Source organism: Phascolarctos cinereus, unplaced genomic scaffold (assembly GCF_003287225.1).
Source record: "Phascolarctos cinereus isolate Bilbo 61053 unplaced genomic scaffold, phaCin_HiC Scaffold_726;HRSCAF=1367, whole genome shotgun sequence".
In the NCBI taxonomy this organism is placed as follows: domain Eukaryota; kingdom Metazoa; phylum Chordata; class Mammalia; order Diprotodontia; family Phascolarctidae; genus Phascolarctos; species Phascolarctos cinereus.
In genome coordinates this window covers 25,132,001-25,158,162 of record NW_027556098.1, presented here as the reverse complement: position 1 = coordinate 25,158,162, position 26,162 = coordinate 25,132,001, and the positions used below count along the sequence as shown (strand labels likewise).

General features: G+C 39.1%; 2 protein-coding genes across 2 annotated transcripts in view; one reads left to right on the top strand and one right to left on the bottom strand.

Annotated features, from left to right (window-relative positions):
- The window catches only part of LOC110212842 (interleukin-3 receptor subunit alpha), a 61,798-nt gene extending 49,168 nt beyond the window's left edge, over nt 1-12,630 (top strand). The window contains exons 10-12 of the mRNA XM_020992949.2: nt 4,095-4,194; nt 11,522-11,603; nt 12,315-12,630. Of these exons, the coding sequence (XP_020848608.1) occupies nt 4,095-4,194; nt 11,522-11,603; nt 12,315-12,389 (257 nt within the window). The 3' untranslated portion in view covers nt 12,390-12,630. The remainder of the gene's footprint in view (nt 1-4,094; nt 4,195-11,521; nt 11,604-12,314) is intronic.
- A 9,255-nt stretch (nt 12,631-21,885) lies between these two features.
- Nucleotides 21,886-26,162, bottom strand: SLC25A6 (solute carrier family 25 member 6). Its single transcript, XM_020992874.2, has 4 exons — nt 25,922-26,162; nt 23,680-24,166; nt 23,047-23,187; nt 21,886-22,507 (listed from the first exon to the last, which is right to left on the bottom strand). The coding sequence occupies exons 1-4, from the start codon at nt 26,030-26,032 to the stop codon at nt 22,350-22,352; spliced, it is 897 nt and encodes a 298-aa protein (XP_020848533.1). The 5' UTR covers nt 26,033-26,162; the 3' UTR covers nt 21,886-22,349.

Genomic DNA, 26,162 nt, shown 5'->3' with positions numbered 1-26,162 from the left:
ATGCGACAAGTTTGATTTATAGCAGGATTTCATGACTGGAACGTGGGTACTACAGGTGTTTAACCAAGCTCTGAGACCACCTGGTGCTGGTGTGAAACAATTCTAGAATTTTGTTGTGGCTGAGTTCATCCAGAGGGTGAGTGCTTATGCCAAGCTCAGGGCATAGTTTGCTTATTGGACCTTAGCTCTGGAAAACAGGGTGTTTAATAATAGAAAAAAGAGAGGAGTAGAAAGAGAGGGATAGTTTTGGCATAGGGATCCTGACAAACTGAATTGACATGGCAAGGCAAAGTTGTATTCATGGGGGTTTATTAACAAAAATGTGATTGTGGTAAAGGTTTTAAACTTATGTGTAGGTTTTTGGACAGGTCTAGCTATGGAGAAGAAGATAATTTCTTTCTCTGCTTTCCCCGATGTAGTCCATCAATTTCACAGGTAGATCATTTATAGAAACACTTATATAGACCATTTTAAAGATGGGCACACATTTGATAAAAAATGGACTACTAAGCAGAATTAGAAAGACAATGATAAGCACCAGCCCTGGAGTGAGGAGGACCTGAGTTCAAATCCTGCCTCAGACACATGATACTCACTAGCTGTGTGACCCTGGGCAAGTCACTTAACCCCGATTGCCGGAAAGACAGAGAGAGAAGAGAGAGAGAGAGAGAGAGAGAGAGAGAGAGAGAGAGAAGAAAGAAGAAAGAAAGAAAGAAAGAAAGAAAGAAAGAAAGAAAGAAAGAAAGAAAGAAAGAAAGAAAGAAGACAGTGATTTATTTTTAGTAAATAGATGTAAGCTACTTCAGTAAACCCCTATGCTCTTTGAGGTCAGGGCTTGTTTTAGTCTTTATATTCCCAGCACCTAAACCAGGGCCTTGCACATAGTAAATGCTTAATAAATATTTGTTGAATTAAACTGAATTCTCTCTACATTGGCTCATAAAACCTGAAAAGGCAAAAAAAAAAAAAGAAAATGGATAAGAATATTTACAAAGGCAGGGTCCAAAAAGCAAATTAATGGAGCACAGATAAAACTCACAAGTGCTAGGAGAAGATAAAGAAAACTGATAACCATACAATATGTGATTCTTTCATCTATTAATTCCTTCAACAAGCATTTATTGAGGACTCACTATTTATGAAACACTGTGCTAAGTTATGGGAGAAGTGTAAAATTTAGGTAAGATGCGATCCCTGTTGTCACGTAGCTTAGAAAAGGACACAAATAATGATAACTACAAGGTAGAACAGAATGTCAAAAGTGCATTAGAGAGATAGAAAAACAAAGTTCGCATGATATTTTAAGGAGAAAGGTTGTATTGACAGAGGATCAGAGAAAGTTTAATGGAGAAGATGGGATTTGATTTGGGTAGAAATGCAACATTTGAAAAGAGGGAAGAAAGACATTCCAAACATAGGGAACTACATAAACAAAGACCTCAAGCTAGGAGGGCATGGTGACTATTAGTGTCTTTTCAGAGAATTCTAAGCAATATTGTGTTCTGAAGGTGTGACATTCATACTGATCATGTCAGCTTACACATTTGTGATTGGTACAGTGATATAATTGATATTAGTATTTAAGCATTCAACCATGCAAAATTTCTCTCAAAGGAACTAGTCTAATTTGTAAAATAAACACACTCAGAAACTGACTATCCAATTACAGTCAAATACAAATGAAGGAAAGCGCTATTTTTTTTCCCCTAAGATGCAGAATCCCAGGTGGAGAATTCCTCCAATGTATCTCTGAAAATGTGTAAGGGACCAAAATATATCTCAGACAAACCTCCTCTGGTCTACTCTTTGCAGATTGGCTGTCTAAGCTCAAGGCAGTTAATGGTCCTCTAAGTCATGGACCTATAGTGTCAAAGGTTGTAAATCCAGGTCCTCTGATTCCAAACACAGCACACTTTCCACTGTACCTTCCTGACTCCCCCAAAGTAATCTGGTTTTACTGGGGCATAGAAGTGTTGATATGAATTAGTGTCATACCAGTTTGTGGAGGGCCTTGAATGTCACATACAGTAGTTGGAACTTTACCTAAGGGACACTACAGAGCCTGTGAAGATTTTGAGTATGTGAGTGATATGAAAAGATCTATGCTTTGTATATCTGAGGCTGGAACAGCAAAAGAAAATTAATCAGCCTTTTAACTTGGGTCTGCATCATTCTGAAATATACTCAGTAGAACATTTGCCATCTATGTGATCCTACAAATAGTTTTTGTTCATGACTTGACAGGTTTATTTGACTTCTTTTTAGATTCATATATTTCTTGTGTGTAGGGGGTTTTTTTATGTTTAATATTAGGGAGGAGAGCCATGTTAATATTTGGGGAGTAAGCTGCTTTCTTTTGAAGTGGCCAACATGGGGCAGGGGAATTTTCATGAATATTTTATATGTTTGGCACAGTGCTTTGGACATAATATGATTTCAAAAAGCTAAGTTCAGCTTCCAAGTTCAAGCAAAGAAAACAGTCCACCTACTGGTCTTTTGTGGTGGGGGAAGTGAGAGGGAGAAAGAATAATTGATTACAGGCACAGGGGTGATTAATGCGGGTACATTCATGACTGCAGTAGAAACAGATGTACTATAGTCAAGCTTCTGTATCTGTGTAATATATAGTCTGAACATGTGCCCCTTTATGATTGTTAGTGACAGAAGTGTTCCTTAAAACAAAGTTTTAACCCAGTCCCTTTACTCTAGAGGAAAGAAGTGTTTTGCATTCTATTACTTGTGAAGTCATCTCCTATTCACTCACATTATTTTTGCTATACTCATTTAACTTTTATTTACATAGTTTAGGCTACTACTATAGAGTCATATATCAAACACAGCAGTAAAAGAATAACAAAAAAGTATTTAACTTTTTTCTAGGTTTTTTTAAACTTTTGTGATTTTTAAAAAAATATTTACTTAACAGGTATGTGTTCAAAAAATAATTAATAGGGAAATAAAGTTATCTTTCCATGGGGATTTAGGAGTATGGCACCCCCATGATCTGAAAGATCTGAATAAAAAAATTTTGGCCTTCCCTTCATACCAGAGAAGTTCGAATTTTTTCTTTTTCTTTTATGGGGTGTTGATGTTATATAGTACTGTACATATATTTTATACATTTCTGAGTTACTAAACTTTTTCTGTGTCAACTGCTGGCCTTCACATGTCACCTGCGGCTTCTGCAAAACTCCCCAAAAAATTCCTATTTAATTTCTTATGCTGACTCAAGATATATCGAAACTAAGATGGAGAAAGTTGAGATGTGGAAGGTTTAATTATAATTCGAGACGCTGGTTAGCTTTGTTGAAAGTCCTTTGAAAAGGGTAGCCATGAAGACTGTCATTGGGAGTAGTTAGGACTCTCTCAGAGCCAAAAAAAAAAAAAGGGAAGCAATGGGGAAAAAAAGTTTTAAGATGAAAGTAAATTAGTTGTCTATGGAGTAGGCATTCCAGAAAAAATAGTGGAAAGGATGGGTAGCCTTAGAGCAGAGGAAGGGGTTGGGTGGATGAGAATAGAAATAAAGGACTGAGTGGTGGCAAATGGAGAATGGATTTTGAATGATGACAGCCAAGGGATTCAGAATCACTGGGATGAGGATAATATGATCTGTTGGGAGTCTGTTAATCATTGAGGAATGAGTGTGGGTTAGCGTAGATGGACCTCCTAACTCTGAGATTGTTGTGAAACATGGTGTAGTAGAAAGAGAGGTGCATTGGGACCTAAGAGATCTGGGTTCAAATCTTAGCTCTGTCACTTGCTAGCTGACTTTGACTAAGTGTCTGATTATTAATTTCTTCATGTAAAAAAATAAGGGCTTGGATTAGATTTCCAAAGTCCCAAAAGTTAACGATTGTAAGCTTCTCCATCCCATGAAAACTAACAAAGGATTTGTCACTAGCAAGGTCAGATGGCATCTGCAAAACCAGGCAGGCAATTTCCACAACACAAAACCACCAGACATTTTGCAGGAGTCATAGCTTTGATGCTCCCTGCCCAAGCCAGAAAACTAAACAAACTGCAAGGTACTTTACAGGAAACAAAAGAAGTTTGAGATTGGCATCTGTGATAATCTAATATTCTTATTCTATCAGGTCATGAAGTCCACAGAGATATTCCTCTGTCAGTATTAATGTTCTCACTTCTTGGAATAGCCTTCATTATCCTGCTCATTTTGGGATATCTCTGTAAAAGGTAAAATAAGTCACTGTTGTATTGCTCTTATAGATTTAATGTTATCATTAGCAATAGTATTTATTTTATATATACTTATTTGTGTACATGTTTTCTCCTCTGATGGAATATAGTTCTTTGAGGGCAGAGACTGATTCATTTTCACCATTGTATTGCTAATACCTAGCACAGTGCCTAGCACACAGAAGGCAATTAATAATGCTTGTTGAGTAAGTGGTTGAAAAATAGCAGCTATGTAACAAATCATTTTATAGGTATAATCCAGGGTCCCCTCAGAGGTGGACACCCTGAAAGTTAAAACCAAGTTTAAGACACATTTTGGCCAGTATCTACCTAAAACTATTATCTTATTTTACCTACTCATTATTTCAAAGTAAAATACAATTAAACATCATATCAGAATAAATGACAAGGAAATCCCCCCCCCAAATAGGGGCACATTCTCCCACAGATTGCCCCATCAAAGCAGGAAAGGATACTAGGTACACATACTTGCTGTAATCCATGGCTACTCCCAACATTACTGCGGCAAGTTCCTTCAAAGAGACTGATCCAGTGACTTCATCAAATTTCCTGTTGTCTTGCTGAGCTTCTGTCTTCAGTGCCCAGCCAACTGCTGGTCCTCCATGGTCAAGGGTGCTTTCAGCTGCCACCTATTGGACTTCTGCTGAATTGCCTCAGTTTTTTGTGGTCCCATGATGAGGGCTTTGGTTTTAACACATTACCTCAGGGCTATCACTCTTTCCTGCCTTAAAGTCCCAAAGCCACAGCCAACCCACCAGCAGAAGCCCTTAGGCTTCCATTAAACCTATCTTTTGAACTGCTTTGATTCTATCTGAACTGTCATTCTGTGAGTTCAGTCCTTTATTTGAGAGAGAGCGAGAGCAATTCTTTCTATACTTTTCATTCCCATAGTTCATGCAAATCACCACCTTAAGAGCTTTAATTAGCAAGCCTGGAGAGGCACAGCAGAACCAACAATTGTTTCTCCTACTTTACTTTCAGTAACAAAATTCCTTCTCTCTCTATTCTAGATAGAAACATGTAAATATTTGTAAATCTTATCTTTTTGTTAGCCTACCTGCCTTTAAAAAAAAAACAAAAACAAAAACCTGCACAACTAAAGCATATTATTTTTTCACTGAAGAGTTAAAACATTTCCTTTCAGTTCTTATTGTCACAGGGAATAAGGCAAAAAGCATTTATTAAAATTTTACTGTGTGCCAGGGGGCACTGTGCTAAGTACTGAGGATACAAATATAAGCAAATAGAAAAACAAAGACAAGGCCTGTTCTCAAGAAGGGCAAAGAGGTTAGAAGGGAGTAACTGAGGAAAAGTCTGGAGAGTCAGAAGCACAGCTTAGAGGGGAATAAAACAAAGATGGCCTGCTTCCCTCCCCAAAATGAAGAATCTGAAAAGAACTCACCAACGAGAGAAGGGAGCTATTGGTACCACAGCTTGGTGTAGTGAAAAGAGCATTAGTTTTGGTGTTGCTGGATCAAATCCCGCCTCATTTGCTATAGTCCTGTGACCTTAGGCAAGTCTTGTAAGCCCTCTGAGGTTCAGTTTCCTACTCTATAAATTAAGACACTAGTTATTTATTTGTTGTCTCTCCCAGTAGAGGGTGAGCTCTTTGAGGGAGGGACTATTTTTGCCTTTCTTAAACCCAAGTTTAACAAGGTACCTGGCATGTAGTAAGCACTTAATGCTTGTTGACTAACTGAAAGGGTTGAACTGGATAGTATCTGAGATTCTTACTAACTCTAAATCTATGATCTTACCATGCTGATGGGATTATAAGTGATGAAATAAATTTCTAAAACAGAAGGTTGATAGAATAGGTTAGTCATGAGCCCCCTGCTTTACAGATAGATTGATGTAGCTTCACATGGCAACTAGGATACATTCCAGAGCCTCCTAGACTAATTCCCACTCCTTAATTGTTAGTCAGCTCCTGGTTCCTTCTCCTAGAGCTCACATAAGTTTTACATACAGGCTGTCCTAAATATCTTAGTTTAGTTTTAAGCTATCAAATCTTAATATCCAAGCAAAGATATAGTAAAAAAATTTCAGTCTACTAAAATCTAACTAAGATGTTTGGGACAGCCCACATAGTTATTTCTATGAATCCATGATATCATTAAAATGGGCTACAGTCGTCTCTACAGATCACAACCTGTCCATGCCTTCTCATCGCCTAACACTCATCTATGTTCTCCTGAAAATCTTTCACAAGAGGTCCACCTGAAGAGGTCTAGGGGTTTTGGGGTGCTGGGACCCCAAGATCATGGTACCAGGCCCCGTCTGAAAGAATTCAACTCAAATCTTCTTCAGCCAGAGGAAAAGTTTATTGGTGGTAAAACATATAGGCTGGGTGACGCCCATAAGGACGAGCGGGCATGAGAGGTTCTCAGTCTTTTGAGCGTGAGATTCTCAGCATCTGAATGAGGGCCAAGGTGGATCTTAAATACTAAAATAACTTTGGGTGGCCAGAGAAGGGGGTTGGGTAAAGGGTGTAGGTAACAATTCTAATTGGGGAGGTCAGCGAGATTGAATAGACAATGGGAATAGATAATGGAGGAACAGGAAGGCAGAAGTTTGAAAGGAATCTGCACAAAATCAAGGTGGGGCTAGGACTTTCAAAAGGAGATAAAGGAAGGCCTTTCTGGGGCCTATAGACAAGAGCCAGATTCTATTCAGGGCAAGGGTTGAAGGTGCATCTGAATAAGATCTAAAGGTAAGCTAGGGCTTTCAAGGGAGGTGAGGGTCTGGGGCCTGTGAGTCAGATTCCCTTTGGGGCAAAGGGTGAAGATCTTGGCTTGGGCCCTGCCCTCATCACACCCAGCATTCTGAGGGGCTTCCTCTACATCTCCTAACATTACTTGTATATTCATGAGACATATCAATTCTTGCTAAGTGACAGGCCACCTCTTTAAACTATCATATATTTCTCTAATCATATCCTTTATACTGCTTCTTCTGTGCAATTTTTCATTGGAAACTCCTCATCCCCAACAGTTAGTCGACTAGTATTGATTGAATACCTACTGTGTGCCACCCCTACACAGTAGGGGTGGGGATACAAAGAAACACAAAAAAATTTCCCCCTTCTCTCAAGGAACTCACCTGGACCCCTCCATTGTCTTGTGGGTGACCCACAACTTAATTCTCCACAGACTAAAGTAATCCTTGATTGACAGCAATATGGCCTCACTGGACCTTCATTTTATAAAAGCACTTGTGGTGGTTAAAAGCACTGTGCTTTTTTGTGTTTCCCAAAAGCAATCCAGTCTATTCTCCTCCATTTGTTTATCTATCTACAGTGCCTATTCAAGACAAGTGGATAGACTAACTCTACATATCAGTCTAGATAATAGGCTTTTTTATTCACTTAATCTACTTCACAAAGATAACAAATGGGGATATCTCCAGATATTCCTTGAATAGATTAGAGCATCTGGTGCAGATACTAAGATCTGAAAGACTGAGGCAGAGAAAGTGGGAGGGGGGGAGAGGGAGAAAGAGAAATCTAGTACAAGTTACTAGCTAATGAGTAGTCCAGGAGGAGGACCAGAACCCAACTATATTGCATGTGTCTTTGATATATATTGTAGAAATAGCAAATTTCAAAGAAAATAGCAATAATAACATGCAAATCTCTTAATTATCAGCCAATATAGACCTTAATGAAACCAAAGAACTACTAATTTTAGAATATTAATTCTAAGTTCAAAATTAACTAATTCTGAAGAACAGAATGATTATATTTTAGTGTCATTCTTAGATAGCTATATTCATGTTCAATTCACATACATTTCTGAATACCCAATATTTTTAACTCTATATGAACTTTCACTTCTGCCCTTTGACAGTATGATGATGCAATCTAATTTTAGGTGCAACTTTTCAGAAAACGTTTTCCAGATGTAGCTTTTATGAATAAAATTATAATTCAGGGTGCAAGTTTATTTTATTATGAAAAAGGATGCATTTTAATTTTTAGCTATTTTTTAATCACAAAAAGTTAAATGGACTACATGCACATTTCATAAAAATACATATTTCTTCGAAAATATTTCTTTTATCTTCATTTTCAAGTAAACAAGAAAAATCAAAATTATAAAAATTTAATATTCCAGCAAAAAACAGTTGCATTTTGGGAGTACTTAATTTTAAATATTGCATTATATCAGGGCTGTAATTTGAGAAGAGCTGCAGTTTGCAAAGCTGCATTTTGCAAGTATTTACTGCAATGTGAACTAGAGCTCTGTGACATGATTTATATGTCTATGACATGTTTTTGTTGTTTTTGTATGTTCTGAAACAACATTTCGTTTTCCTCTTTCATGTAAGACAGGGAAGATCTTTTTTTGTTTTGTTTTGTTTTGTTTTTTGCACATGCAGATTTTTATTCAGTTTATGTTTATGTTTTCCCCCTTCCTTTCTCCTCTTCTCCCATCCCTTTCTCTCCTCTCCTCTGTTTTTCCTTCACTTCTCTTCCTCTTCCCTCTTTTCTACCCTTATTGGGGAAGGGAGTGGTGGCCTGAAGATTTTTTTTCATTGAGCTTGAACCCACTTTCTATAGCTCATTATTTTAGCTTCTCTAGCTGCCAAATTGATTACTGAAATACATGTCTAACTATATTAATCCCCTGCTGAGGAAGCTCCAGTGGCTGCCTATTAACCTTTAGGATCAGACTCAGTCTCCCTTGTTTGGTATTTAAAGGCCTTCACAGACTGGCTCCGAGCTGTTCTTCAGGAACTCAAAGGCATTCTATATTCCAGCCAAACTGGACTATTTTTGATTCCCCAACACAATAGTCCATCTCCTGTTACCATGACTCTAAACAGAATGTTCTCTCAAGCCTACAATGTATTTCTTCCTTACTGCCATCTCATAGAATCTCTAACTTCCTTCAGGCTTTCCTTGAACGCTTATTCTCACGTGAAGCCTATCCTATTTCCCCCAACCTGCTAATACATTTCCTTCCCACTCACCTCACAATTGCTTTTTGTTTACTTTGTGTAAACATTCATTCACATCTTTGTGTTCATGTGTTCCTTGAGGGAAGGGATTACTTCCTTTTTTTTTATCATTGTATCCAATGCCTAGCACAGTGTCTGGAATACGGCAGGCATTTAATAAATGCATGAATTAAAGTGAACTACTTACACACTTGCAAAAGTTGTAGTTCAAATTCTCAAGTCATGCAGAAGGCCAAGGATGAATAACTCTGCTCTGAGCCTTGAGAGTTCCCTCTGCTAAGTCCAAAGTTATTGTTCAGTTATTTTTCAGTTGTGTCCAACTCTTCATGACCCAGTTTGGGGTTTTCTTGACAGAGACACTGGAATGGTTTGTCATTTTCTTCTGCATCTCATTTTACAGATGAGGAAACTAAGGCAAACAGGATTAAATGACTTGGCCAGAGTCACACAACTAATAAGTGTCTGAAGCCAAATATGATCTCAAGAAGATGAGTCTTCATAACTCCAGGCCTGGCACTCTATCCACTGTACCATCTAGTTGCTCTGAGCCTTGCAAGTTCCCTCTACTAACCCAGAGTAGACAATGACATTTGCATTGAGCCCCCCTAGCCCATTAGAAGTAACCTCGATTCCATCCTTTTTTCCTATGTTACTATGAAACTATAGTGAATAAGTGCCAACTATGAGGATTCTAGTTCGCTGACTCCTAAAGAGACAGGCTATGTGATAATCTAATTAAATCCTTTTGTCTGATTTATTATAATATTTACCAAATTAATGTTTGAATTGTGGAGTTCAGTCTGCAGTCATCCAAATCTAATTTTAAAAAATAGCTGAGAAATACATACTTATCAGCACTAATGACACTCATGGGTTCTCTGAAATCAACATGCTATCACTATGCCTTGTCATACATAGGCATACTTCAGTGCCTGCAATGCCCTTTCTCCTCATCTCCTCCTTTCAGAACTCTTATTTTCTTTCAAGGCTTAGCTCAGGCATCACTTCCTACATGCAAAGCTTTTACAGACACCACATCTCTCCCCCTCGACATGTTTTCTTCTCTTCCACCAAAATGACTTTGTATTTACTATGTATAAAATGTTTCCACAACTCAGCCTAAGACTTTGTACACAGGATTTCCTTAATGAATGTTGAAGCCAATGAAATTAAAAGAGGGAAACAGAAACAGATCAAAGGTTTTCACACACACCACACACACACACACACACACACACGCACACACAGAGTTCAACCTATTCCGCACACCTAAATAAGGAAAAGGAACTACTAATAGTTTCTTTTAATTACTTTTAGATGCACTCATGAAAACAATTATGCAATACTTCTGTACCTCACATGGATAACTACCAATTCTGAAAAAATAGGCCCTCAATGAATCCAATTAAGTGACCTACATCAGGAGAAATCAGCAAGAAAATTCTAATCAATAATCAAAAAGTGATGTGATAAGAATCCAAACTTGTCCTTTCATAGTATTGTAAGAAACAATAATTCAGGCTAATGTCTTTCCTGCCATATTTGAAAGATACCTGGTGAGGACAGACTTTTAGCCTTTCCATTAGGAGAATATGTAGACAGTTCTTCAGGAGAGAGATCTATTTAGAGCTCAAACACAAAAGTGTGTAGGTTATCCTTACAGAACTGGCACTGTCTAAGGAGTAAAACTGGCCTCTCTTCTTCACATACCATATGCCATCTCCTCTATGTTCCTATATACCTGAAATTCACATTTAACTAATCCCCACTTCATAGAATTCCTCTCTTCCTACAAGAGGAAGATCAAACCTTTCCTAATCTCTTATACTGCGCAGTAGTGTCCTTCCAAAATACATTATATTTAACTTTCTTGTATTTATTTTTGTTTAGTTGGTATATACTTAAACAATGTGTCCCAAAAGTCTTAATGAAGGCTTAATCTTTGGGGATACATAGTGTATATCCCTCTTCATCTCTCTCTTCATTAGAATATAAATTCATTGCAAAAAGGATTGTTTCATTCTGTCTTTGCACTCCCAGAGCCTAAACAGTGCCTGGCACATACTAGGCAATTAATAAATACTTGTTGATTGACGCACAATAGGGTTTAAAATGAACATATTAATAAATGGGAGGATGGGCAGAACTCTGCTTTGCTACAAGTGACAAAAATAGCTGTGGCTTGAGGACATTGAGGTGGGAAAACAGGTACACTTAAGACTCGAGTTTTTAATCAGATATTGATCCAAGTTCAGTGTCTGTCTCTCCTTTCAATGCATGCTATTTTGTGCTTATTTCATGTGATCGTTATCCAGTTTTACATCTACTTTTCTTTTCCAAGGTATTATGTGATTCAAAAAATATTCCCTCCTGTTCCCCGTATTAAAGACCAAGTTAGTGACAGTTTTCACCAATACAATGAGGTAAGTTGTATTGCTAAAATCTTACAATACTAATTTTAAAGGATGTGAGACGTGTGTGTGACAGAGAGAGAGAGAGACAGACAGACAGACAGACAGAGACAGAGACAGAGAGAGACAGAGAGAGACAGAGAGAAAATGTCATTCTGTCTGCCTGCCTAAGTTCCCCATATTTCCCAAACTCGAGATTACAGGCCCTAGGAGGTGGTGGAGAACAGATGTGTAGAAATTCTGAAAGCTGTTTGGCTATCATTTGACTGTGAAGAAGTCTCTTATTCACCTTCCAAGGCTTTTATCACCACTCTTAACATAATTGTTTTTTTTTTATTTTAAATTGTCTCATCTCATCTCATCATTGTTTACCTCCCTTCCCTATTAGCTTGTGTTTTCCTGGACAAAAACTAGTGCACTAGGAATGTGATCCTGTGCAAGTTACTAAACTTCATTGGGTCTCAGTTTTTTCATCTACAGATTAAGATAACTTCAGATATTTTAAGTAATTTGTTAACTCTTAACAACCTATTAACTTTTTCTAGTAAGCTAGCTGCTTTTATCTTCCTACCTCCTGATTTTATACATATTTTTCCATGTCTGTCTTATGCTTTTATAGAAAAACAAAATAATATTAATTTAATAAATAAATAAACTTATGAAGTTGATGGATACACAAAAGAATGTAATCAAATAACCTTTTTGTCTTTTTCTTTTCTTTAGGTGCTCTGGGAAGAAAATAAAATACTTCCAGAACAATGTAAAATTGAAGAGATACAGGTCATAGGGAAAAAATAAAACTGTCCATAAAACTAAACAAGATTGGATAATGTTCTTAGAAATTTCTTTTTTATAGAAAGAGAAGGAGATAAGAGAAGGGGGGAATGATAGAGAGGGCAGATTGGGGGAAAGGGCATTCAGAATGCCTAACCATCTTGGGGTTGGGGAGGGGAGAGATGGGAAGAAAATTTGGAACTCAAAATCTTGTGGAAATGAATGTTGAAAACTAAGAATAAATAAATTAATTTTTAAAAAGAAATTTCTTTTCTGATCTTTTTTCTTATTTCTATTTTTTTTCCTTTTCTTCCAAATAATTTTATGGTAACACATAAGGAGGAATGTGCTGGCAAATGTTTAACAACTGGTTCTCTGGGGGGGGGGAATAATGTAATTAAGACATACTTTTAAGTTAAATCTGCATTATTAACATTTTCTTCACCACTTTATTAATTCTAGACAACCAATAAAATGGTAAATCAAGCCCTAATTGGTAGTGATGCTCATTTCTAAGTTTTAAATGCTTAAACAGAAATTTTAACAGTCGGCGCTGATGAGATTGTTTGAGCTCACCGAAGCACACTTTCAGACATGTCCACTTACTTGGGGTTAGACTTTTGGAAACCTCAGTAAGAGAATCTGGTGGCATATTCCCACTTTAGCTAAATTAATTTTTTTTGGTCTTTTTTTATTCTGACCTTAAATTCCAAAAAGAAGAAACAATTTCTATGCAGACAGCCAAATACAAAAGGGAGGATTGTATAAAACTGTGAATCTTAGTTTCACATTGCTTGCTTTAAAAAAAAAAGTGTTATTTTCAAAATTGCTCTGCATGTCTGTGCTTCCTTCTGTGCATTTTTTTTAGCTTCTGTGCATTTAAAAAGTGTTTCAATGGTCCTCTTTTTTCATTGTTATTGCCAATTCTCCCTTTCCTCTCTACCCTGGCCCTGCCCCTTAAAAACTGAGAGAAAGGAAAATAAAAACCCTTGTAATAAATAAGCATAGTCTCTTCCCTACAGGAAAATAGAAGGGAAAGGAGATAAGAGAAGTGAGGGGGTGAGATAGAAGGGAGGACAGATTGGGGGAAAGGGTATTCAGAGGCTTTCTTGGGGTGGGAGGAGGGATGAGATGGGGAGAAAATTTGGAACTCAAAATCTTGTGGAAGTGAATGTTAAAAACTAAAAATAAATCAATAAGAAAAAAAGAAAAAACATTTAGAGAACAGAAAAATAATAATAATAGAAAAAAACTAAAAATAAATAAATCAGCAAGAAAGATGAAAAATATTTAGAGAACAGAAAAATAATAATAAAAGAAAAAACACAATAAATAAATAAATAAGCATACTCAAGCAAAATTAATTCACAAAGTGGCCTTATCCAAAAATGTATGTCTTTCTGTATCTTGAGTCCACCATCTCTTTTGTCAGGAGGTAGATAACATACTTCATCATAGGTCTTCTGGACATGGTTAGTAGTTGCATTGATCAGAGTTCTTAAGCCTTTCAAAATTATTTTTCTTTACAACACAGTCCTTGTATAAAGTGTTCTTCACTTATCAATTCATATCACCCAGGATTGTCTATAATTGTATCTTTTGTCATTTTTTTGTTGTAGAAATATTCCATTATATTCATATAACATAGTTTGTTCATCCATTCTACAACTGATTATTGTTTTCCCCTTAAAGTCTATGTCTTTGTTTTTCCCCCACCCCTTTAATTTCCTCCTTCAGGATCAAGTACATATGTGTCTCTTCCCTACCCACTATCATGCTCCCTCTTAATCTCTGTCCTGCCATTGCTTGTTTACATCCTATGTGATTTACTTTCACACCAAACTCTGTGTGTACATATGCGTAACCCTTCTTTGTTTAAGATAAGGGAGCAGTTCATCTGATGCCCCCCTCCCCTTTCTTCATGTTTATATAGCTTTTTCACACACCTCAGCAAAGGAGACTAAGGAGCATTCAGACTAGCAGAAGGAAAAGGAGAGTGATTCAACAAGAAGAGGGTAATTCACAAAGTCAAAGCGTACAGAGATTAAGATAAACGAGGAGGGAGAAAAGGCCATTAGATCTGGCAATTAAGAGATCATTAGTAACTTTCAAGAGAACCATTTCAGTTGAATGATGAGGTGGATAGCCAGACTAAAAACAAAGTCAAAGGAAATGAAGTGGAGACAATTGTAAACAGCCTCAAGGAGTTTAGCCACAAAAAGGGAGGAAAGGTATAGAACTGTCTAGTGGGATGGGAGGGTCTCAGGAAAACCCTCTCTGCGGCAAAGCACTTTTTATAACTCTCTGATCAATTTACTATTAAACTCACAACAATACCTTTTTCTAACTTCCCACAAATGAGGATTTATTGAGGATTGAGGAGACATGGGTGTGTTTGTAGGCAGAAAGGAAAAAGACAGTAGACAGGGAGAAATTGAAGATAAATGAGAGAGTGGGGGTGATAGAGGAGGCAATCTGCCTGAGAAATCAGGATGGAATGAGATCACTTCTACATGGAAAAGGGTTTGCCTTGGCAAGAAGGATCACCTCTTCTTGTGAGACCAGGGTTAATGAAGAAAGAGTGGCTGAAGACATCTGAGTGATGTCAGATGAGAAGATGAAATTTTTTGTGAATGGTCTCAATTTATTCATATGAGGTAAAGTTCTCAGTTGGGAGGGTGGAGGGATAGGAAGCCACGGGAGGCTTGAGGAAAGATGAAAAAAATCTGAAAAAGTTGCTGCGGTGAGTTTAATAGTAAACTGATTAGAGTGTTATAAAGAGTGTTTTGCCACAATGAGGGTCCTGTTGAGGTTACTTAATATAAATTTATGGTGGACTCAAGTCACCCTGGTTTCATGATTTCCTCTAGCTTCATTCGGCAGCATGTAAGAGAGAAGACAGCAGATGGTGAGAGCAATCCAAGGCTGAGCCTTGGCGGAACAAGATCCATGATACGACAAGGGAACAAGGAACCGGAGACATGAGGACAGTGTACATTTGAACTGGTTCTCTAAGGGATCAAGATGGGGAAGGGAGGAGAGTGTAGCTTGTGCAGGGAAAGTGGCCTGGGAAAGAACTGATGGGTCAGAGAATTAAGAATAAAGCAAATAAATAAAATAAAAATAGGAATAAAGAATGGTGTTTGGCATTGCATGGCAGAGAGTGAAGTGGAATGGCAATGAAGAGATAAATTAACTTCAGTGCTCATTAACAAAGAAGAGGAATATTTGTGAGTAATAACAAGATGGAGAGTAAGACAACTATCTCTGTACAGCTGAGGTTAGGAGTGCCTGGGAAGTATGTAATAGGAAATGAATAAGTTGAGGAACCGCTTGAGATAGAATCAATATGTATGGTGAAATCCCCTAGTCACACTAGGGCAAGGACTGGAGAGAAGAGAGACTGATCAAGGCATTGAATTCCTTGAGGAAAGAAAGAAGTGTCCTGGAAGCTGGTAGACAGCAGCTACCAGAATTTTGATTGGGTAGGCCATAACCTCAAAGAAGAAGTTCCTGGGTGATGGTGGTAGAGGGAGAACCTAGAAGTGGCAATAAAGAGCATGAAGTATTCCAACTCCCCTTACCACCTCTCTTGGAGAGCAGTAGGAGTGAAAGTGCAACCAGTGCTGGAAAGTGTGTCCAGAGAAGCTGTGTCATAAGAAGGAAGTTGATTCTTAAGTGCAAGAAGTTGGAAGGAATGAGAAAGGAAAAGGAAGGTTTAATTAGAAGAAAGATTTTTAAAATTTGTTTTGTTCTGACTACAGAACAAACAATAATTGTTAAATTATCTCTCGAACCAATTTTTGTTATTTTTTTTCTTACTATCAGATATCTTACATTTTCTTTTCTTTTGTCAAGCTCTAGATTTTGCTCTAACATTTTATCCTGTTATGGAGTCATTTGATTTCAGGAAGTTTATTTCTAAGGTTTACCATTTTCTCTTCTAAGCTATTTATTCTTTCACATCTTTTCTCCTGAGCTTTCCTTTTATTTTTCATCTCTTGCTTTGTTTCTGTTAAATATTCATGTAGTCTTCATAGAAAATCCTCTCCCAGTTGTTACAGAATTACTCCCTCTTTTAAGGCATCTCCAGATCTACAATAATTTTTGATACTGGTCAGTTTTCTCTTTTACTTGTTTCTCCAGCTTTGATTCCTGAACCAGGGTTTTGTGCCAGGGCCAGGATCCATGCCCTGCTGGGCTTTTGGGTGGGGTGGTTATCTTACTCTGGGCCCTCTGGGTTTCCATCTTTACCTTTACCTCCAAGGATCAGTACCCAATGGATCTTTTGAGTTTCTGAGCATTAGATATTCAAAGCCCTCTATGGCCTTTCAGGACAGAGTGCTAGAGGCCTCAGCATACCCAGATAACTGAGCCATCCTATTGTGAGCCATGTCACTGGTTGCTACTCCCCAGGTCTTCCAAGGTTGTCACCCTGGGGCTTTCTGCCCACTTGGGAAAGGAAGTATCTGCTCTTCTTGCCTCTTCTTCAGTGTTGTAGCTACACGTCTCTGGCTCTCAACTGGTAGTGCTGAAAGGCTAGACTTGCTAATGCTGACTCTGCTGGTAGTCCCTTCTCTAATTGCCTTAGGGCTTCCATTCTGGGGTGGAAGAAGTTACTTATTGTGGCTTCTCATTGGATGTCTGGATTTGAACTAGTGCAAATTTCAGGTTTTTCCTGGAAAAGGTATATGGGAGCTAAGTGAAATGGAATATTGAAACGAATGCTGAACTTGAGGTCAGACCTAAATCTGAACTTGCCTGCCACAAGGCTCTGCCTACTCTATTCCATTCTCCACTCAATTGTCAAAATGATCTTCCTAAAGACCTGGTCTGAACATGTCAACCCCCTACTCAACCCTAACAGCTCCAGGAATACTGTTCAGCATTCAAAGGCCTTCATAACCTGTCTCCTCTATTCTGACTCCCCTGTCCATGTACTTCGCAAACCAGTGACATTGGCCTCCTTGCTATCCCATTGCTCGATTCTGGGCATTTTCACTGTATGTCCCCCCATGCCTGGAATGTTCTCCCTTCTCATTTCTGCCTCATGTCCGTGGCTTCCTTCCAAGTACCAACTAAAATCCCATAGGAAGCCTTTCCTGAACTCCCTTAATTCTAGTCTAGTGCCTTTCCTGCTTATTCCAGTTTATCCTGTGAGCTCCTTGACAGCAGGAATTGTCTTGCTTTCTTTGTGTCCCCAGTGCTTAACATAATGCCTGGCACAACATAGGTGCTTAATGTTTATTGACAGCTGCCAGATTTTGGTATTTTGGTGTTTCTGGGAACTTCCTTTTACTTCCCTAAAATCTTTTCTCAATAACTAAGCCACATCTTTCCTATTTTTTTTTCTCTTTTCATAACTTAATTGCAGGGTTTTACATTTATTCCTACTGATGTCATCTTCCTTTGATGACTTCCCCCTTACTAACATCAAGTGAAATATTAAGCATGATGTACACTAGCCACTGCCTGAAGGATGTCCATCACAGAACACAAATCAAAGAACTTCCATATACATGAGATTCTTGTTTTTAGGTAATTGCCAACATCTATACAGCACTGAAAGGTTTCCAAAATGATTTACACATTATCTCACTTATACTCTCATGAGATGTATTTTAACTATGAAAAGCAGTTGGAGGGGCAACTCAAAGAGCTGGTCCATTAGTAGGTATGTCCTATGGCCAGTGTACGACGCTCAGAACTGAAAATAGGCTGGATTGCCTTTGAGCTGTCCAGTCTTTAATAACCTTAGGCTTCTTCCTGAAACAAAAACATCATCTTTTTTATATTAATAATGTTGTTCCTAATATTAGTGAGTTAATATTTATATGGAGTAGTGACCGACATCAAGAAGACAGGTTTACTTCACTATCGGTGGAACTACAAATTGGTTCAAGTGTTCTGGATACCATTTGAAATCATACAAGAAAAGTGACTGCATATTCTTCGACCCAGCAATCTCACTGCTGGATGTACATCCCTGAAGAAGTCAGAAAGAGATCGATCTGTGTCCTCACCAATTCCAGAATTCCTTACAATGGTGTAGACTGCAGCCCATACATACCTGCCGTCTTGTATAACAGGTGTCACACAAGGTGTTGGAAGCCTTCATTGTTTTCCACCTGTTAGCCCTTGTTCTTACCACATCTTCTCTAGCATAAAACTGTTATGACATTCTCTACTCCTGTTATTCTTTGGAGCTCATTGGTTACTGTTGCAGCCACCTTATGCATATGCACCCTTCCACTGCCCTGTACGATACTCATTTGTAATTCTCCAGGGAGCAACTGTATCCTACGTCTTGCCGTCATATAACAAGGGCAGTGAAATGTTATAACTGAAAACAAAAAACTGAGCCTGTGCTTTCATAAAAAGCTTGGGACTGTAAATTCTGAAAGCAATCCAATCTCGGTTGGCACAGAAGGTAGAATGCTAAATTAGGAACACCTGGTTCAACTCCTACCTCTACCAACCCAATCTTAGTCCAACACCTGGCATACAGTACACACCTAAAGCTTGTTAACTATCGACTCTTACACCTTACCAGTTATGTGATTATGGGCAAGTCACTTAACCTCTCTAACCTTCCATTTTCACCCACACCTGTAAAATGGAGATACCTGTAATACTCCTGGCTCTTTTATGAAATTCAAACTAGTTATTAAGCACTTTTAAAACTTTTAAAGCACCATATAATAGTCAATTATCATTTAAGTGGCCTCAAATTAAGTTAATCTTGGCTTTTTTATGAAGACTCGTTTGCTAGCTACCTTTCCTTTTTAATGCTGACCACCATTTTCCCCACACCTTTCTCAACTCCACCTCACTTAACCTGTCCTTTTAATTAAAATCACTGGACACAAATTACACTATCCTCTTCCAACACTTATCTTGGTCTTTCTGGTCACACTATAACCTTTCCCCATGGCTGTGGAACCTGGTAAATCTTCCTCTTCACCAGAAGCCATCCTAAAGGAATTCAATATACATTTTCATGATCCTAGTTTCTAATTATTCAGTTCCACTTTTACTACAGCCACCAACTGTATTATCACTAAAACAGCTTTACCTGCAAAAATCTAAATAAGAAATTCCCTGATTAATCTTTTGTCCTTTCAACGCTCCCTCTTTTCTCTACCTGTTCATAGCTCTAACCAGGATCTTTGGACCAAACCTTCCTGTTTTTCTCTTCTAGCAACCTTATTCTTGCCTGTTTCTTCTCAATCCTGAACCCATCTACCACTAAGCACCCTTAATAATGCCCTTTTCTCTCCTTCACCCTTAAATCCTCTTGCCTTTTCATTTCTGGTAATCTTCAAATAAATTAGAGTTCTGTCACACTACACCCTAGTCCCACACTTTTCTATCACTTCAATATTACCCATCTTTCTCCCAATACATTTAAAGTGCAGCTTTTCAGTGAGGCAATTAGGGTTAAATGACTTGCCCAAGGTCACACTGCAAGTATGTGTCTGAGAGTGTATTTGAACTCAAGTCCTCCTGTCTTAGCTTAGCTTCTTGCCAATAATCTCTCCCTTTAATTATTGCCTTGATCCTATTCTCTTCCATCTCCTGTGACCTTCCTTTTTCTCTCTCAATTTCAATCTCTACCCAATGGCTCTTCCTTGATGCTTGCAAATATGCCCAGATCTCTATCCTTTAAAAACCACTTAATCCTATCACTCCCTCAAACTATTGTTCTATAATCCTTCCTTTCCATAGCAGAAACCTAGAATTTTTTTCACCAGTTCCATTTTCTTGCCCCCATCTTTAGATTTTAGACTCTTGCAGTACGTGGCTTATATCAGATGCAAAGTTTAATGGCATTTCCAATTTTGATCCTTGCAGTGTGATACTGTAGGAGACTCCCTTCATGATACCATTCTACCAGGGTTTTTGAAAGACCAATTGACTCTAAAAATGTCTGACAAAACTCAATCTTCTTTGTAGGATTATCATGTTCCATCCCCAAAGCATGGGTATAGGTCAAAGCTCTGCCCTAGTTTCTTCTATGGGTCTGTCTCTTGCTAATCTATGATCTCTAGTCCTCATTTCTTTACCCTTACATTTTCACTCACAAGCTTCAAATGCAACATATCTAAAACTCATTTTCTGCTGAAACCCTAATTCCATTTGTCAAACATATCACCATTGTTCCAGCAGGTCACCTTTGCCTCTTCACTATCCCCCACCTCCCAAACCAGTTACCTACTCTCCAGCCTGTACTACCACCTTTAAACTAGTCAAAGTATCATACTCCTTCAGTTGGATTGATTGTATCTTTTCCCTTCTGACCCTTGTCACTGAAATGTTCTCCACCCATCAATTAGGATTCCTAGCCCTTTCAAGTCTCTCCCAATTAAGTTTGTTATTTACCTCTCATCTTAAAAGGACACTGTTGCTAACTCTCAGCCTACAAGACCCTTTGTACTTGACAGGTGCTTAACACTTATTAACAACCATGGTTTCTGTCCAAACCACCACCACCCCCTAGTTCCCTACCCGAAACTCTCCATTCCCTAAGAGGAGGTAGACACCAGACACCTTCCAATTTGGCTTCCAAAAATCATCAAAATGAACATTTTGGTGCTTGCATATTACAAGGTACTTAATTCCCCTTTCTCTTCTCAGAAGTATTTGATATGGTGGACCACTCCCCTTTGTCTGCATTCTTGGTTCCGTTCCCACCCAACACTGAACTGTAACATCTCTACACCAGTAGGGATACTATCACTACTGTTTAGAATGTGAATGATTAGAAGTAGAACGTTTCCATACATGTAACTGCAAGGTCTTGTAAATTCAATTTCCTGACTCCCATCTTTACACTTAGACTAAGTCTAAGTCCCAATCCAATTCACCTAGAGACTCAAAATTGATAGTTAAGTATACATATATACATGTGCATGTGTGTTAGTATACATTATGTAGTTTCCCAATCTTTGTATCCTATCCACTAGGTATACAGATACCTAATACATATTCAGTACTTTAATAGTCAAAATTATTTGCTAAAGATTTTTAAACGAAATGTTTAATAACTTATTGATAAATTTGTGCATTTCCTAATGATTAGCCAGTTCTATGCCAGTTTTTCCCACTAACAGCTACTAATTTTTTTTTTGTATATAGCTCCATTGCAGAAATAAAACTGCTATAAAATGTTAAATGCAAAACAAAGGTCATATCTGTATTCATGGCAGTATTGATACCTTGGGTAGTATGGTTAAAGGCAATGGATGCGCCCAGATTCTGATTCCTGTTATCTGCTCTACTGAGTAACCAGATGTTACCTGTCTGACCTTTGATACTGTCTCATCTACAAAAGATGCTAGTTGAATTGTAGCATAAAAGAATCTGTGCAACTCTGACAACACAGAAAGCTAAAACTTCTTTCATGAAACTACTCAATTTAGTACTTGTTTCATATTACCTTGATTAACTAAAAAAATAAAATTAATACCTTTACTGTGCTCATGACCACAACCAAACCATGTTGGATAATCCACGAGTCTTAGAGTCTTCTGTGTATTTATTGTTTTACAGCAGAATGCCCAACACAGATCATCATAACTGCCAAATAGTCAGCTGTGCAAAATAGTATATATAGTGCTTAAGTACAAATGGGAGACATGATTTTTTTAAATAAATACTTAAACACAAATTTATGGTCCTACAAAAGAGCATTTAAACTAGATGGTCTAAGTTGATCTGCCTCCTTGGACCCACGTAACTGTTATTTCCCAAAAAACCAATAGAATCAATACACTGAATCAACATCAGTTCCACTGTGTGAATAATGGATCACAATAAATGAGTCCCTTTTTCTAAGAGCGTTTCCTGGCTCCCCTAACAAACATGATCTGGCCTGGATAAAAAGACAACAGGAATTTCTTGAAGTTCAATGGTCCAAAATGCTAAGTATGGTTAAGTATTCTACAAGATCTATATTCACTGGTTCCTTTAGTTAGGGTGCACTTAGATTACTTTCTTGAATTCATCATACAGGACAAGCACGAAAGCTCCACCCATGCCTCTAAGAACATTGGACCATGCACCCTTGAAGAAAGCTTTGCCACCCTCATCTTTAGCAATCTTTCTCCAGCAGTCGACTGTTCCAGTGTACATGATATCAGCTGTCAAAAGGAAAAAAAATTCCAGTCAGAATTCAAGACTTACAATTTGTCACAAATTGCTACAATTTACCTAGACTAAAATAAATAGGCCCTTATTCATAAGAGTAAAACCAATGCTATTATAAAGAGACAATAAAGATTCAAGCAGTAGGTGGCTGTCACCACACCCCCACCTCTGCTTTTGTGGCTCTTGTTTCCAAGGCAGAATTCAGAAAACAAAGATGAGGGTAGAAAGAACAAAGACAGCTGAAACTAGGGACTCCAGGTTCTGGGACTAAGTGGCAAGAGCATGTGCTACTACACAAGACATTCCAGAAGCAGATTAAGACATGGAAGCATGAATGAATCAAACACACACATGCTGAAGAAAAGCAACATTTCCCTAACTGGACAATATACTTAGTTTTCTGCCTAAGATTTTCACCATTTTCAGCTTAGCCAAAACAAAATGGGGTTCAGATGGCAAAAGCGTAGTTAAATGCAAAAAGCTATTTTATGACATAAGTATAGTGACTATAATTTAAGAGAGAAAAACTTACCTCCTTTGCGTCCAGACTGCATCATCATTCGCCGCCTTACTGTATCAAAGGGATAGGAGACCACACCTGCTACAGCAGTTACTGTTTGAGCAATCATCCAACTTATCACAATGTGAGTATTCTTGGGATCTGGGAGCATACCTGGAAAATAATCACATTTTGTTAAATTCAAACATCTGATCCTACCCTTAAATGTCAAGCTAATTGAACAGAAGAAACATTAGTTTTACTCTACAGTAAAAGAAAATCATCTTTAAAACCTTAAATTGTTTTCAACTACAGAAAACTATACTTACAATTCTTTTTTTCTGTGCCCTTTAGAGGTTGCAACTAAGGAATATGTTCTAAATTACACTTAAAATTTAGAAGCTATACAAATTAATTTAGCAAAGGCCATTAATGGCAAGAAAGCACTGATTACAATCCTGTTTTGTTTGCTAGGAGTCAATTTGTCTATCAAACCAGATTGCAGAAGGGTTCCAAGTAAGCTACCTTAGAAATGGGAGAACAGGTAATACAAAAACCCCACAAAGCAGTTATAATCAAACTTATTTGATCTATTTATAACAGAAAAAGAAACAGTCATAAATGTTATTTTTTAACATCTAATAGCAATATTTTAAAAGGACTTACCTTTTGCTGTGTCATAGATTCCAAAGTAAGCTGCTCTATAGATAATGATACCCTGCACCGAGACATTAAAACCTTGATACAAGCCACGAATTCCATCAGACTTGGTGATTTTCACAAGGCAGTCTCCCAGACCTTTGAATTCTCTCTCAGTGCCAGATTTTCCAACATCAGCTGCCAAGCGGGTTCTTGCAAAATCCAAGGGGTAGACAAAGCAGAGGGAAGTGGCTCCAGCTGCACCACCAGAGGCAAGATTGCCAGCAAAATACCTCCAAAACTGTGTGTGCTTGTCCACTCCTCCCAAAAACACCTGCTTATACTTATCCTTAAAGGCAAAGTTAAGGGCCTGGGTGGGGAAATATCTGATGACGTTTGCTAAGTTACCCCGCCAGAAGGAAAGGACCCCTTGTTCCTTTGGAATTCGGACTATACAATCCACTATGCCTTTGTACTGCTTATCTGCAGCAATTTGTTTACTTGCATGTTGCACCTAAAACCAAAAAGCATAAAACAAATTGTTAGGATAAAAGCCCCCCCTCCCCAAACAGGCAATAATCTTTATACAAAAATAACTATTAAAACACGCTTTTGGAGAATAAACCTAGCTCTTAAATGTCTTTTTTTTAAATTGCCAATCTGACGAATGAAAAGGTTTAGGATTTCTGGTTAAGAGCTTCAATTAGCAATTTATAGTCTTTATAGGCCCTGAAATATAGGTAATGTCAGAACTCTACTGCTGCATCCATGTAAGATGTTAATTAAGAGGAGGAAAGGAGGCTTAGAGTTCATCCAGGTCAAGGCCTATATTTTACAGCTAAAGAAGTGAAGCTAGGGAATGCCTTGACTGAGGACAAAGCTAATCAGGCCTGGGTTCTACTTCCCATTCCAACATTAACCACCTGTATCACCTTAGGCAAGTACAGCCTGCAGCACTCCCTAGGTTCCTTGTTCTTAAAACAGGTATATTAATATCAAAGTCTAGCAAAATAATATACAAAATGTGCTAAGTATGCACTTAATAAACATTAAATTTAATTGCTACATTCCAGCCCTGCCTACTTCACAAGGTTATCTACCAAAAGGAAGAGTAATGAAGCCAGCTGTGACCTTGGGACAAACATGTCATTTCATTGCTCTAGGCCTCAGTTTCCTTTTCTGCAGTCTACAAGGATAAAGAACACCCACTCCTGGTCACAGGCTGGGGGTTCTGATTCCAGCTCTTGTCACTGTTAGTGACAAGGAACTTACTGACATACTGGACTCACTGGGCCTAAATTTCCTCAATTTTTTTTAATATAGGGGGCTGTAATAGGCCATAGGATGTTTTTCCCCTCTCCATTTCCAAATCCTTTTATCTGGCCGTGCTCTATGTTTAAGAGAAAAAAAAAGGCTGGGAGGGGCGGAAACTTTTCTCCAGAATCGATTTAAAAAGGAAAAAAAATGCGGAGGCCAAGACACCCAACGCCCACGCCTGCACCTCAAAGGGGGGTGAAGCCCAAGCAGGGGGCGGCAGGAGGCAGAAGACGTGGGCAGAGAGACAAGGAGGCCCGAATTAGCCGGGGGAGGGAAGGGGAGGGGCGCGCGGGTGTCACCATGACAACCCGAGACGTCCCCCACCCCCCATCTCCTGCCGCATTCAGTCCTCGCGACAGCCCAGTGACTGCGGCAGCAGAGCCGGCGCCACGTGACCAGCTGACGTCAGCCCCTCCCGCCCTTCCTCATTCTTCCTCTCCCTTAAAAGGGCAGCAGGGGTAAAGTTGCCGGGGCGGGGCGCGGAAGGACAAAGACCTCCCCTACCCGGCGAACTTACGCACACTTCCGGGAGCTTCGCGCCAATCCCCAAGGGCCCGAGGGGACGGAGGGAGGGCAGAAGCCCCACGTGTCATTGAAGACGTGCCTCCCCCCTTCCCAACACCCAACCGGGGGCTACTTCCTCCCCGTCACCTTCCCGTCCCTCCTACACGACCTCCTCGGTCAAGGACGGGAGGGAGGGCGCGCGGGAGCGCGCGCTCGTATCCGGCTACGAGATTGGCGAGAAGGCTCTGCGACCACTCAGGGCGTCGTCCGCCCCCGCCTCACAGTGAAAAGTACAGCGAGGGTGGGCGCCTGGCCTCAGCGGGGATCCTTAGGCCTACTACCCCCACCCCAGATACCCACCTTCCCCCCCATGTGCACTCCCTCCCCGGGCCCTGGTTGTCCCCAGCTGGGCTGCGGGCCTGACATTGCATGCCCCCCAGGCTCGCACCTGCAATAGTAGCTTCACTCTCTCGATGGGGGCCACCGCAGTCTTGGAGATGGCAGCGGCGATGCCACCGGCCAGAAAGTCCTTGGCGAAGGAGATGGCTTGTTCCGTCATAGTTACGGGAGGGAGAAGGTGTTAGAGTTGGAGAAGAAAACCGGAGAGAGAGGGCCAAAACCGGGGAACTCGCTGCTGCCTGCCGAGCCACTTGCTACAGCTCAGACCGAAAGGACACGGTGCCCCCGGC